Here is a 16,149-nt window from a genome sequence, read left to right as displayed (position 1 = left end):
AAGAGGGAGACCCATTGGGCCACTTCTCAGTCACAGCAGTAGGGGAGGAGTGGACAGTGATTTCCAAAAGTCCGCTTGACAGAGAAGACAAGGACAAATACACCCTTAAGATAACAGCCACAGATGGAAGGTTTCAAACCTCTGCTAATGTTGAGGTCCATGTTCTTGACCTCAATGACAACAGTCCTTTGTGTGAACAAGTAAGTCAGGCGTTCTGAAGATATCAGTGTGTGTCTGCATGTTTCGTCAACTATGGGCAGTTTTGTCCCTGTGTGGATATATAGAAAATAAAAGATAGACAGACAGATATATATATAGATGAAGACATGGTAAAAAGTTTTCAAGACTGCTTTAATGTGTTTTAATAATAATAAATGTATTCTGACATTGGATATAAAACTGCCTGTAGAAAGGCCTACATACTAGAACCTAAATTGAAGAAATTCAGAAATGTTATGTTTGTTTATGGCAACCTATTTTATTGGAAAATGTCCCACTTGTCCCTTTTCCCAGTTACTTTATACAGAGGCAGTCGTGGAGAATTTCTCATCAGGCTTGTTCATCATGAAGATCTCTGCTTCTGATCCCGACATTGGAACAAATGGCCAGGTGTCATTCACTCTTCATGGACCTAATGCAGACAAGTTCCATCTTGACTCCAAAACTGGTAATTTTGATCTCTCAATCCTCCTCCAGATTTCTAGTAGCATTCACTGCCGTTTGAGATTGAAGAAACGTTTGAGATTGATGTTGCTTACTGTTCGAGGAAATCAAACCAACAAAGAAGATAAGAGGCAACTTTCCCAGGACATTTGGAATTTTTGGAATTCCTTGTAAACAATGAGAGTATTTGATTCATGATACGTTTATGTGACTTAATCTCTTCCAGAGCAACCTATCTAAATGTAACATCTTTTAAGATGGTTATTTTAAGTTAACAAGATACAATATGCATGAAATGCTTCGGGCAACATTAGAAACCAAGGATTGTGTCCAGCTCTATAGTGTAAAGTTCTTAAAACAACAACTTTCTTTGTTTTTGGAGCCATGGTAAAGAAATAAAACCACTAACTTCAAGTAAATAATCTGTTGCACACATCTATCAAATAAATAACTAGTCAAGGCTTGTCTTACAGGTAGATACCATACATGTTACAACACAGTGTTTAACCGTTCCCTGTTATCGTATTTTTTTTTTTAAAAGCCTTCACTATAAAAAAATATTTTCATGATTTGTTATCACAACTTTTTATCTTTTGTCAAATCAACTTCGATTACTAATGTGCGAAGATAACATACTATTTTGAGTTTCTGTTTATTAAACCATTCTTCTTCATTGTATGAACTAAATTTTTTTTTACAACGAACTCAAAATTTTAAGATAACTTGCTATTTTAAGTTTAACCAACATTTTTTTTTACAGTGTTGTTTCAAGCATGTGCTTTTTCTTTTTTTAAGGTGAGCTATTCACCCTTGCTGTCTTGGACCGGGAGCGGGAATCAGAGTATGATCTTGTTGTCAAGGCTACTGATGGTGGTGGCCGCTCTTGTCAGGCAGACGTCACACTCATGGTAAAAGACATGAACGACAACCCGCCACAATTCTCCAGGAGCCATTATGACATCACTGTGTTTGACAACACCACGATTAGGACACCTCTTGCTGTCATCTATGCCAAAGACCCAGACACAGGTATGGCACTGTTTCTCTTGTCACGAATGGCTGCTCTAAAGCAAAACACTCAGACTATTTTCGACTTATCCACTCAGAAAGTATTAAAAGCCCCTCAGCTTTTTTCTTTGACCCTTCACATGCAGGTTGAAAAGCTAAAGGTATGCAGTGTTTGATGTAGGATTGAAGGCTCTGACAGAGAAACATGATTAGGGAGGAACAGACCACACCTGGAGATGTGTGTGAACTTGTAGAGTACCGTCACAGGGATTCATGTGAATTGGAACTACTTTGCTCTTATATAATATGTCTTTAACAAGTGATTTAATGACATTATCCTTTCTAAGTGTAAGTAATGCACAAATGTGCAAAGTCAATGTGAACACAATCTTGCAATGTGAACATAAATCAAGGTTTCAACCGGTTCAGGTCTTTTGTATGTTCCTGTTTTACTCAAGATACATTCAAAGGTGCGAACAAACATGAGCATAACCAATGTCCATCACATATGCAGATTGATATCTAAAAGTTTTTTTTAATTTTTCTTCTTCTCACGAACACTTTGATATATATATATATATGTAAATCTAATAAACAACTTTTTTTTTATCTAGGTTAGCTGATTACCTTAATTCCATAGATATTGCTCTCAGTTCATGCTGTTAACACTTTCTTAGACAAGCGGATGCAGTGAGACGTGTTGTTCATGTGACGGTCGGCTTAAAGCCTAGTTTTAATGTATTTAAATAGATGTAATATTACTTTTAAGACCTTAAATTCTTGTTTTCAGTCATCTGTTGATCTGCTATCCCTGCACTATACTGAGAATATTATGTTATTTAACTCTTCCAGGTATAAACTCAGAGGTGAGGTACTCTCTTCAAGGCGCTGACAGCAGCTTCTTCTCCCTAGATGAAATCTCAGGCATTTTGAGACTGGAGAGATCTCTAGCCGACGAGACCAAGTTAACCTATGAGATGAAAGTAAAAGCCACCGACCGAGGCCTCCCTCGCCACCTTTTCTCCTTTGCCACAGTTACAGTACACGTGGTCATCCTGAGTGATTACCAGATATTGTTCCTTAGCTCAGAGTACTTTGTACGGATCCCAGAATCGTTGCAGGTCGGATCGGAGGTGATCAGCCTGTCCGCCCTCCCCAAAAATGGCACCGAGAACGAGTCTGTACGATATACTATCCTCTCCGGCAATGTAGACGGCCGATTCCAGATAAACTCCATGACAGGTAAGGGCTTTTTAAATTATATTTCTCTGTTAGTAAATGTTTAATATGTTTTGTAATGATGAATCATGGAATATATGGCAAGGCTTTAAACATGTCAGTATTTTTAAACTTAGAAATGCTTTAATTTTAGAAGTAATTTTTTTTGGTAATAGGTATAAACCTATTATATTATCATGATGTAATCAAAGTGTAAACAACAGGAAAAATTACAAGAAACGGTTAATTTGGATTGTTAAATATTAACCCCTTAAAAGCGTAATGATATTTATGAATTAATGTTAATAATATTTGTAAATATCTATATAAATGTAAATATATTGTTAAAATAAATACACTCATTACTTGAGGGGCTTAAATCTAATCTTTTCTTATAAACGGTATGAAAATTCTAATAGAGTTTTTCGAATTCTAAACACTTTTATTTTTCATTATCCATTTCATTAAATTTAGTTTAGGGTCCAATTCTCACAATTAACTAGTTGTTGTTTTTTAGCATGCATACAAAAGGATATTGGCTGTTTATTAGTACTTATAAAGCACATATTAATGCCTCATCTGCATGATATTCTACATCCCTTAATCCTACCAATACCTAAACTTAACAACCTAACTAACTATTAATAAGCAGCAATTGGGAGTTTATTGAGGGAAAAGTCGTAGTTAATAGTTAGTTGTTGAGAATTGGACCCTAATCTAAAGTATGACCAAAGTCTGAACTGAAAAGACTTACAGTAACTGTAGCCTATATAAATTGAAGTCAGTGCATCAACAATTACAATGAGTGTGAGGCTGATATGTTTGTGAACTATGTGCATTCATAGAAAGTAGATATATTAGCATGCCGCCATTGATCCTCTGTGGCTTTATTGCTCTTGTGCAAAGCTGGAATGTTCTTCAGCATGAGTAAATGTTAAATTGAAGAACCTGTGCTGACATGTTCTGAATCCACACAGGCACTTGTTAGCTTGTTTATTCCCATATGTTCAGTCCTAGTCTCCCCTCTCTTTCTCGCTCTTGTCCTCTTATCTCAAATCCTCTGAGCCTTCATGCTGCAGGACTTTTATCAAGCATTGAGCCAAACTCTTTATTAGTTGTCAATCAATACAAAACTGCCAGTTCTGCCTGATAGCAAGCATTCTGCAGAAATCAATTGGCTATTTAGAGGTAATTCCCTTCCAAACACTGTAAGTCCTCTGTTTCGCATACTTTCATAGCAAATAATAGTCAAGCTCAGATCTGCTGGGTATGCATTATATTTTGGACTTTTTTTTCTTTTTGCCTAGAGTTCAGTGATTCATTTTAAGATATGTCATCTAGAAAAACCTTTCTATGGTATAAGAAAGTGAATAAAATGGATGATTCATAGTTTAAAAGCAGTTCTTCGGTGTTGTGTCAGCTATATTTCCTTTCAGGTACAGTGAGCTCTTTTGGTGAAGTTTGCATGATTTGACCGTATCCACTGCATTTCAATAGAAAGCTCCCCTTCTTTAAAGAAGACCCTGAGGCGTTTAAATAGTTGTCAAACTTTTCATCTTCGATTGTTCTTGTGTCTTGTGTCTTACCAAAACGTGGTAGCTAATCACATTTTCACTAATAATCAAAAACAATTTGTACATGAGAATATTTTATGTGTGTATGCATGTGTGTGTGTGTGCGTGTGTGTGCGTGTGTGTGTGTGTGTGTGTGTGTGTGTGTGTGTGTGTGCGTGAGCCATTATACAATTGCACTGGCATTCCCATTTTTTTTATTTTTTTTGTGTGAAAATGAAACTCATCAATCATACATTAAACCACTTGCACTGTATTACACTTTGCCTTTTTCTCATTTCATGCAAGGTCAAACTGAATAATTGTAGGATTAAAAATAAATTAATTTAATTTACTGGTGGCAGTTACACCTAATTAAACATAATAAGAACCAGTAACACTGATGGAGATGATTTTCATGATGTATATATATTTATAGTATCATTGATCACCATATTAGACAATTACCTGGCCTACTTTGGTGAAATATCATAATTTGATTAACAACACAACACCTGCTTGGGAGGTATAGACAGTTACCTACCAGTTATGCAAATAGCCTTAGGAAAGATTTCCTAAGTATTTTAAAAAAATCTGTTTGCCTCAGCAATTTTAAAATGACTCACTGATAAAAAGATTAACTGTGAAAATAAGAATATCACTGCATACCTTAACCTGGTGGGTGAACATGCATGTTTGCACATGTTCAAAAAGGTTAGATTGCAAGTGACTCATTTTGTAGGTTACTGTAGGCAAATTAACTACAAAATCACCTTAGTCAAGGTAGATGGATCGAGATAGCATATACATTTTTTTTCTTCTGTGAATGATAGTGAAGCACAGTCTGTTCAGTAGCTTGATCTGGGTGTTGATCATCTGTCAAGACATTTATTCTCGCACCAATAATGAAAATAGGCGAAGGTATTCAACATGATATTTGTCATTGAGGGCTGAAAGGAAGTAGTCCTTTGTCAATAAAACATTCATATGTGTGACTTCAACATCAGAGGATAAGAAAAGCTGTATTATAGTTTCATCACTGTTCTTAGACATTATGACATGAATATGCACATGATTTAGTCATTCCAGGAACTCACGAATCATCACATAAACCTTCATGAAATAAAAAAATGTCTCCCAGTTTTTGCATCTTCCAGTAGATGTCACAGTTTTACATCTTATTACCCAACGGTTCAGTGTCACCTTGTCTCTCTCAAGACAAGATCAGTGGCCTGTGTCTTTCGAACCAAATAAAAAATAAAAATAAGACCAGATAAGCTGACATTGATGGTTATTGCAGTCCATAGACTGTTATGTTTATGAAGGCTGAGCCATTTGTTCCCATGCATCACGCTCCAACTAAATGATCTACAAATACACATCTAGCCCTAGTCAGCCATTCATGGCTAAAAGCAGAGAACATTGATGCATCTTCATCACACTTGACATTGAAAAGTGCTCCTTTTGCTTAGACGAGGATTACTATGGCCGTCCACTCTTGCATGGAACAAAAGCTCTATGTTCAACACAAGCACAAACACACCTATATTGACAGAACATGTGCCAAGGACAAACACTGCGCTGTTTATAATATGGTGGTGGATCTCTAAGAAAGCCATTAAGTGACACAACATAGCCCTTGATCTTTTAAATCAATGAAAAGAAACATTACACAGAGCAATTTTGCACTGAAAACTCGATTCTTGAGCTTTAAGCAAGAATGCCAATGCTTTTGTTGTTCTGTTCCATCTTGTTTTACTCTGATAATGTGAGCCGACAGATCAGCAAGAGGTCCAGTAGTCAACTTTCTCTGCTGCGGGAGAATGAGACATACAATAGCAGCGTCTACCCATAATGCACAGAGCAAATCCCACCGGATTTTCAAATACTTTAGATGAATCAGCCTCTTGTAGGAATCAAGCGCTTTGCAAAAACAGAAATGCAATATTGCATAAAAGATGTCATGCATTCAGTCCAACTCCACTGGGAAGTACATGAGAGTTATTAGTCAAGATTGAATGCAAGTGGTCAGCTTATACAGCGATAAAAGAAAATCACACAGTATTATATACAATGTATTGAAATGCTTTAACGCCCATTCTATCTGAAAGTTTCTGTCAGCACTATTACATACTGAACATACAGGATATTAGGCACACGGTAGCAGAAATAGACCCTGAACAATAAATCAAAATTAAATTAATTAAATTTCACATTAGAAACAAGTTTACATGAGAATTGTAAATGAGCTCTTCATCAAAACCCAAGATCAGTTGTGCTTCTATCACTGGGAAACTGCAAAACAAACTCATCCAAACTCATCAAGATATTTTGTATTTTGCCAATATTGTTCACACATTTATGAAGCAATATCAAGCCTCAAGATCTCTTTTTTTTTCAGAACAAACTTGCACTTTTAACCAACTGATCAGTATATCTGTGCAAACTGATAAAGAGATAGATGGATGTTTTCTGAGAAGAACTGAGAATGCCTGCCAGGACTGACTGGATGTTATTGTGTTGCTCTGTGCCACAGGTTTGCTGTCGCTGAACGCTGCGCTGGATTTTGAGCTGTGCCGCGAGTATTACCTGTCAGTGGAAGGGGCGAGGGGCAAACCTCTGCTCAGTGACATTGCCACGGTTATCATCAATATCACAGACGTCAACGACAACCCGCCTGTCTTTAACAGCAGTAGTTACAGAACCGTGATTGCAGAGGACATTTCACCTGAGGACATGGTTCTGCAGGTATCACACTTTCCCTTAACTGTCACTGAACATCCAGAGATGAAGCTTTTCAAAATAAGGCTAAAGCTGACTGCGTTATTCCTGCAGATGCGCTGCAAATGATAATCTGCTTATAAAAAAATATATCTTAATTGAATCGCAATTAATTGATTCTAAAATAAAAGTTTGATAATATATGTGTATATTATAATATATGTGTGTATATATATTATTATATGAATAATTATGATATTATTATTATTCATATATATATTATATATTAATTATTATATATATTATATGTAACACACACACACACACACACACACTCGTATACATGTTTGTGTATATAAATATAATAATACATATACACACATATATTATATAAACAAACTTTTTTTTTAGAAACAGCTGGTTAAATAAATAATCTAGTGTTATTTTAGTATTATTTATATGCTATAATAGTATGTATTAATTTAAATTTTTAATAATGAAGTATAATAATTTAATTATGAGCTTTTGTCCTTGTTATTATTATTTTTTTAATAGTTTTATTTAGCTTGATTTTTTTCATTTAAAAATTTTGGTTTTAGTAATTTTAGTACTAAAAATTACATATTAAGAGTAATGGTGCGTTCACACCGGACGCGAATAGCGCGTCAGGCGCGAGTGATTTCAATGTTAAGTCAATGCAAAGACGCGTTACACGCGGTTTACGCGCGTAACGCGTCTTTGCATTGACTTAACATTGAAATCACTCGCGCCTGACGCGCTATTCGCGTCCGGTGTGAACGCACCATAACACTTTACAATAAGGTTACATTAGTTAACATTAGTTAACATTAGTTAACATTAGTTAACATTAGTTAACTAGTTAACGTGAACTAAGAATTAACAAGACTTTACAGCATTTATTAATCTTAGTTAACGTTAATTTCAACATGTACTAATACATTAATCAAATCAACAGTTGTATATGTTAACATTAGATAATGCACTGTGAACTAACATGAACAAACAATGAACAGATGGATTTTTATGAACTAACATTTACTAAATGTACTAAAGTACTGTAACAAATGTATTGCTCATTATTAGTTTGTGTTAGTTAATGTATTAACTAATGTTAATAAATAAGACTATTGTAAAGTGTTACCATTTTAAGTTTAATGTTTTCATTTAATATTTATAATCTATTGTATTTCACCCTTTTTTTAACACTGAATGTGTCTAGTTTTAAGGATGCTTTTTTTACGGAAAACAAGAGAAAAGAGTATGAAAATAATTTTTTGGTTGTTTCTGAACTGTTTTCCTGTTATAGTACCTTTGATTTCACATAATGTGTCTCGGACTTTATCCACAATGCTTTCTATGAAACAAAGTGAAGACATCTGTTGTCAATCTTGTGACGGGATTAAAACAACATAGTGGCAGCTGTTGAGCCAATGATTTGCCGCATCTGTCGCAATCAGAAAAACAGTTTGAGTGCAGCAAATAAGCTAATGGAGATTGTTTATGAGCCCTCACAGCCTTTTCAGATATTCATTGGGACATTAGGCGTGCGTGTCTGGTGCAGACCGCTGGATTAGAAGAATCGGCAGTAACCCAGAGCTTTAAAGCTTTGCTTAAAACCACTCAGTGTGCTCATCTTCCTTTCATTAACTGTGCATCTGTCTCAGGTAAGCGCCGTCGACCTCGATGGGCCTCCGAATAACTTCATCATATACTCCATTGTGAACGGTGATCCAAAGCAGCAGTTCAGCATCAACCCTCGCACCGGACACATAGCGGTCCGCTCCATGCTGGATAGGGAAGAGGTGAGTTCCTGAATCTCAACCCAGAACACATACTTGTTTTATCAGGGATTTAGTTATATCCTCTGATCACAGATGAACATTTTAATTACTACTGTGGATATTTGACTGTTCATATCTTCATAAGCCCACTGACACAGCCCTTCGCCTTTCAGATAACGCACTACACATTAACTGTGCAAGCTGCCGATGAAGGCGAACCCCCTTTATCCTCTGCCGTCCAGGTGACCGTGACCGTATCTGACGTCAACGACAACCCACCGACGTTCTCGCAGATCAATCACAGCCTCGTTCTTCAGGTAAAAACACACAAGTTGTCCAAAACCTACCCTTTTGCCTCCCTGCAAAGGTCAATGGCTTGACTTGACAGTTCTAAGTCTTCCAAGACACCAACGATCTAGAACAAATTCAAATGCGCATCAGAGATAACCAAGCAAATATTTAATGATTACGATGGTTCTCACACATATTTTAGCAATCTAAGCGCATGGTCTAAAGCGCACAGCGCAAGTGCACATATGGTGTGTCTGAATCCACTTTTGATAGTTTAACGACGGGAAAATGGTTTAAACGGCTTGTCGCTATTCTCTTAATGAGTAATCGGTGTGTTTTGGGCGTAACATGCAATAAACCAATCAGAGTCTCATCTCCCATTCCCTTTAAAAGCCAGTTTCGCTCACGCCATAGTGAATTTGCTATTTACATGTCGCAATTTGCAAGCAGAAAGACGGAAATACTTGACATGCTTGTGTGCTGCTGCACATCCCTGTGTGTGTAATAAGCAGAGTGGACGAGCTTTGTGCACCCGCCTATAGGCGCATATTACTAATGCGCTCTTTAAATAGCAAAAAAATTAAAAATTCAGTTGGTCAATGTGTCTATTTCAGTTGCCCTCAAAATAGCAACGGACCAGCATGCCCATAGGCGCACAAATAGCCGCAAATGTATTTATTATTTAAACAACGTGATGCGGGACGTGAAAATGATAATGGAGTCAGGCTGAAACTGGCATAAAACACTTGCGTCACGCCTGGCGCTGCATTGTGCCGGGTGTATGACAGGGCCCATAGTGTTGTGGGACATCAAATGTGCCAAAACCAACCAGATGCCTTCATAAACTGCTTTGTTTTCAAGTTTCAGACACAGTTGTCATCTCATTTCTGCTCTAAGCTGCACATGGCCATAGGGAAAGGCAAGAGTTCAGGCTAAAGAGCCAATCAGCCATGCATAATAGGCCTATAGCATATTTTTTTCTGTGCCAGCATTGGGACCGTCTCTTTACCCCTTCAGAGTCAGCCGGATCCATTGCTTCTAATTATAGGGCCAACTCTGCTGACTTGGAAATATTTCTCACACCCGATTTACCTCTCCTAAGGTGTCTGTGTGTTTAGAGTGTAGCGGCTATTTGGCACCATGTAGGTGGTCAGTAACAATTAGGCTCAGGTCTACCAGCCAAGCATTCTGTTTCAATTACGGTACCTGTTCCAGTTGTGCCAGCTTGAACGGGGACGAGGAGCACACGTCAATCCATTCGGTAGCACTTTGTTGACAAATGCAGACAGAGTGTTAAAAATCACCATCTGCTCTGGCTGTTCTTTCATTTCGACAGAATGGGGTTGTGTCTTCAAGCTTAGATCTGTTTTTTTTTTTGTTGGCATTAAAAATGAGTCCCGTGACAGAAATACGCTATTGATTTTGAAAAACAAGAAGAAACATACAAACATCAGCGCAGATTGATCATGGTTATTCCTTTCCAACAATTCTGATGATTTGTCTCTTGTCACCAAGACTCATTGTGTTGCCAAAGCAATAGAATACAATAAAACGAGAATCGTCCTGATCAAAATAACGAATATATTTATGTTATTTGTTTAAGAAAGGACAGCCACAACTTTCCTAAAAGTCAGGTGGTATTTTCCCAAGCATGTGCGGCTTGATTAATGGTGTTTTTCTGGATACAGGAAGGGGGTTCTGTTGGCAGTGGGGTTCTGCAGCTGCTGGTAACAGACAGAGATACGCCTCTGAACGGCCCTCCCTTCTCCTTCCACATTGTCTCGGGAAATGAGGACAGGAGTTTTCATATTGACCAAGGAGGACTGCTGTCCGTATCCTCCCAGCTGAGGAGGAGAGGCAAGCCTCAGCATCTGCTAAAAATTCAGGTGAACGATTTCATTCATTAACTTCAGTTACGAGTACAACATATGTTTACAACACATGCTTGTTATAAGTTTAAAGGAATAGTTCAACCAAAAAATGAAAGACTGTCATCATTTACTCATCCTTATGTTGTTCTAACGGTGCGGTGACATTAGAAATATGTCAGCAAAATTTTGTGGGCAAAAAAAGGTCTGTTGTCTTTTGTCAATAGCATAGCGATATATGAAGCACAGCAGTTTTCTGTTTTTCAGCATGGTGAATTCAAGTGGCCAAGTGGAACTTTATTTTACAGTGTCCTTGTTACATATATTACATGTACTTACCACAGTAATAACAGTAAATTAAGCATAATTACATTACATTAGTTACAACTAACCCTCAACCAAATCCTAATCCTACCATAACCCTATAGTAAATACATGTAGTTAATTAATTAATATTACCCAGTACTTAAATGTATAACATTGTAACAATGAAACCTTAAAATAAAGTGTAACCCTATATTTTAAGGTTCCCGTGGTACAGTGTAATTATACATTTAATTACTGATTAGTAATAATTAACTACATGTACAGTACTTACTATACGGGTAGGATTAGGGTACACTCTAAAAAATGCTGGGTTGTTTCAACCCAATTTTGGGTCAAATATGGACAAACCCCGCCGTAGGGTTACATTTTTACATTACATTTTTAACCCAACGTTTGGGTTTGTCCATATTTGACCAAAAATTGGGTTGAAACAACCCAGCATTTTTTAGAGTGATGGTTTAGGGCTATATGCTTGTAATTATGCACAAATTATATGATAATTACTATAGTAACTACATGTAATGTGTGTAACAAGGGCACTGTAAAATAAAGTGCTACCTATATTTTTTATTCAAATTTGCGAATTTGAATTAAAGTTCAAAGAGCGAATAAACGATGAAAGAATCTTAAATTTTTCAGTGAACCATCCCTTTAAATGAAATATGACTTGTATGGATGCGGCACAAGCTGACCTATGGTTGTAAACTTGATTGTTATCTGTGGGCCAGGGATTTTACCACACCATCTTAAATTATTTAAAGCGACTCCTCAAAGGTCAGTGTATTGTTCACACGTCGCAATGTTTTTTTCACACTTTACATAAATATCATGTCCACAGGTCACTGACAGCGGCCACCCTCCGCTGTCCTCTATATGCGTGGTGAAGATCAACATCACAGAGCAGAGTCGATATCCACCCACTGTGTCTCCACTTGAGGTTTTCATCACCACCGCTGGGGGGACGTTCTCCAAACGTGTCATCGGCAAGCTGCACGCTACGGACCAAGATCCCCAAGACATCCTGTCATACAAACTGGTCTCTGATGCCCCGGACCGAGGCCTTTTCTCTGTGGACACAGTGGATGGAAAGATCGTGGTGGAAAAGGACCTGGAGCCAGGCCTGTATAACTTGAGCGTGAGCGTGTCCGATGGAACATTTAGCATATGGGCTGGAGTGAAGGTCCATGTTTGGGCTGGCGCTCAACATGCTCTGGATCAGGGCTTTACGTTGCAGTTGGCTGGACTTTCGGCTGAAGAGTTTGTGTCTGATCACTGGAGAGGCCTCCAGCGCAGCCTGGGCTCGGAGTTAAACATACCCAAACTAGAGCTGCACATCGCCAGCTTGCAACAACAGCCGAACTCCGTCAACATGGAGGTACTGCTGGTCCGTCGAGCTCAGAATGGCTCCGTCCAGCCAGTGCCTGTTCAACGCCTGACGGGGGTCCTTTCAAATGTAGAAGATGCACTGGGTTTGAGTGTCTTGAGACTGAAGCATGCTGGTTGTGTGGGCGCTGGTTGCCCACCTCAGGGTTGCAGGAACGCAGTAGTGATGAGGCAGGGGAGAATGAGTAACTACGCCACAGCACGGGCGAACTTCATCACCCCGCAGCACAGCTGGGAGAGCGTCTGCTCCTGCAATGGTAGGCATACCACCAGCCTCTTATTCTGCATGCCACTGAGGATAAACACTTGAATATTATCAACTTTCTCACTTAGTTGCACCTTTGTTTTGACTGCTCTGGGTTTACCTTAAAGGGACAGTTAACCTTAAATGAAATGTCCTTTCATGTCATTCCAAAATCATAGGATTTTCATTGTCCAGGGAACACAAAAGAAAAAATTTCGCAGATATTTCAAGCTGCAACTTCATACAACAAAAACATATTGTGACCAGGGGCTTTCAAGCTCCAGTAGTCTATATCAGTGGTTCTCAATCAGAGGGCCAGGGCCCTCAAGGAAACTTCAAAATAAGTCAAAACAAGCTTTAAATTGAAATCAAAATAGTCCTAATAAATTCTCACACCCCATTTACCTCTCCTAAGGTGTCTGTGTGTTTAGAGTGTAGTGGCTATTAGAGTGTAGGCCCATTAATTGTTTCAGAAACTAGGATCCCTGTGTATTGGAAACATGCATATATGATGAAGCCTCATTTTGATTTCTAGTCCTAGAAAAGTCATAAATTAATAAAATATTAATGTCATGGGTCATTTTATAATGTATTAAAAGATGTTCCAGTTATGCCAAGGTCTAAAATATTTTATCTGGTAGAAATTGTGAGAAGATTTTTATTTATTTAAATCTTTATCTTTAATCCTTATCCAGTAAATGATGAATGACTGGAAAAGTCATGGGACATTTGAATATTTGTGTGGACAATGGGATGCCTTGTAGTCAAAAGGGTTGAGAACCAATAGGTCTATATGACTTTATTATCATTATATTTCAAGGTGTCTTAAGCTATATGACAACTTTGCACATGCTCATTGTGTGACATGAGACATACAAGAACCAATTGACGTCATCATTGACTAGCTATGCCAAAGGGGAACATATTTTGTGAATAATGACTGCAAAATCAGTCTATTGATTACACAAACACTAGGAGTAAACACATTACATTTACAGTACTTTTGTATTTACATTGATACTTTTATTGTAGATTTATTCTTTTAGATCTTGACAGCTTCTGGGCACTATGTGCTTTCATTGATTTGTTTTTCATTCAAAGGTTTGGTGTTAGGTGTCAGTAAGATTTTTTAATATTTTCTTATGCTGAGAAATGCATTTAATATGCATTTATTTGATCAAAACTACAGTGAAACAGTAATATTGTGAAATACTATTACAATTTCAAATAACTGTTTTCTATTTATTCCTGTGATGACAAAACTGAATTTTCAGCATCATTACTCCAGTCTTCAGAAATCATTATAATTTGCAAACTTTATGCTTAAGAAACCTTCAATTTTTAAGTCATTTTGTGTCATTTAAGTCATTTCAACTTAAATTACATTAAACTGACTTCAATTAGTTGAATCTTGTATAACTTATTAAATACAGTTGAAAATGACTTAACTTGTTTTGATGAGTTAAAGCAATGTAAAAACACATGTTGTCATAACTTATTGATCGATAGTGTTGCTGAATACAGGTATTAATATCCTTAATCTTAACCCAAACTTTTGAATGGTAGTGTCTGTAAAGTGGAAGTAAAAAATATGCTTTACATTCATTTATTTAGTGAGATACTGGTAGGCCTGTTGAACTTGACAGGCTCAATGTACTTACTATTTATGCTTTCTGCATTGCAGAATCGGCTGTGAGGTTTGACGGCAAGGGTTATCTGAAATACTTCTATCAAATAGAAGAGGGCAACGAGAACTTCCACCTGTCTCTTCGACTCAAGACATCTGCTGCAGACGGCACAGTGATGTCCACCAACGCCTCTGACTGGGGAACATTAGAGGTACAACATTTCTCAAAGAATCTTTAACTTATTCTTTTGTCATCCACATTCTTGCACAAAAGGCTTATGTTGAGTGCACTGGTGTATGTTAAAGCCAGGTATAAATCTAAAATGCAAAGAAAACCCAGCCATCCAGACAACAATGGAACGATCACAGGAAACTTCACTCCACCCCCATGACAAATACAACATCCAAATGTGTGCGACAGAAGCTTGTTTGTTCTCACGAACGACTAACTTGCGCATTAAACGCGTTAATATTCAAGAGTGCATTTCATAAGGGAAGTAAAGAACTTGTGATGTGGGTTTCCTCCCGCCCTTTGAGCACATCAGTGATAAATCAACCTGTGTTTCTGAAATGAGTGTTATGATGAATTCAAGGCTGACTGCTCTCAGAGGCACAGTGAGGGATCTTTGAGTAATTGTTTATTTAAACCTCTTAATGCAGCTTTGAAGCTTCAGCTACAGGAAGGGACTACACAAAAGAAAACCTATATATTGTGAGAAATGCGGAAAACATGACTTAAAACAGCGGCCTCTGTTTTAAAATCACATGACATATCTCTCGGAGGACGCCTCATTTATGCGCCACAATTGAATATTCAATTTAAGTGGCTTGCAACATCAAAAGTGCATTCTCCTTTTCCCCCCCAAAGCTTTACCTCTGTGATTTGGAACTTGGCACGATGGACTATTTCCTATTTCATTGTTGCAGAGGGGCTTCAAAAGGAATTGTTAAACATGGTCATCCGAGAAATCTTTAGGGCATACATCTTCACATGCTGCATAGCCATGCATGACATAATTTATGTGTCTCTCTGGAGAATTAACATTCCGGTGCATATCAGCAAATTCCTATCACTTCACGTCTTATCAATCGTTTCATTTGAGAGGAGCGGCAGCTCATGCTTTGGAAACTTGCGAAATTCAAAATTCAAATCTACTCCTCAGCTCACATTTTTTTAAAGATTTCTTACCTTTTAAGTAATTACTTTCAAATGGAAATTGAGCCTATTTGAGCAAAGCCACCTCTGACAAGAGAAAGGGAATAAAAGGTGACTTGTCAGTTAAGCAGCTGCAGCATTTATGAATACCGACAGCTCTGATCTAACATTATTAAGAGAAACAAGATCTGTTGCGGGATAGATACGGTGGAACTGATACCCTTTAATGCTGTGAGGAGTCCGAGCATGGGGGCATTGATCGCAATAATTAGGTTTTTCTTCTAACTGGAC

General features: G+C 37.6%; 1 protein-coding gene across 1 annotated transcript in view; it reads left to right on the top strand.

Annotated features, from left to right (window-relative positions):
• Positions 1 to 16,149, top strand: part of fat2 (FAT atypical cadherin 2) — a 51,823-nt gene that overhangs the window by 24,149 nt on the left and 11,525 nt on the right. Inside the window, exons 11-20 of the mRNA XM_079629952.1 lie at positions 4 to 200; positions 514 to 667; positions 1,459 to 1,692; positions 2,524 to 2,913; positions 6,976 to 7,187; positions 8,846 to 8,983; positions 9,136 to 9,279; positions 10,942 to 11,139; positions 12,287 to 13,088; positions 14,760 to 14,914. Coding sequence (XP_079486078.1) covers positions 4 to 200; positions 514 to 667; positions 1,459 to 1,692; positions 2,524 to 2,913; positions 6,976 to 7,187; positions 8,846 to 8,983; positions 9,136 to 9,279; positions 10,942 to 11,139; positions 12,287 to 13,088; positions 14,760 to 14,914 — 2,624 coding nt within the window. The remainder of the gene's footprint in view (positions 1 to 3; positions 201 to 513; positions 668 to 1,458; positions 1,693 to 2,523; positions 2,914 to 6,975; positions 7,188 to 8,845; positions 8,984 to 9,135; positions 9,280 to 10,941; positions 11,140 to 12,286; positions 13,089 to 14,759; positions 14,915 to 16,149) is intronic.

Source organism: Phoxinus phoxinus (genome assembly GCF_949152265.1).
Source record: "Phoxinus phoxinus genome assembly, chromosome: 12".
In the NCBI taxonomy this organism is placed as follows: Eukaryota; Metazoa; Chordata; class Actinopteri; order Cypriniformes; family Leuciscidae; genus Phoxinus; species Phoxinus phoxinus.
Note: the sequence above shows the minus strand (reverse complement) of the source record. Positions and strands in the feature narration are given on the sequence as shown.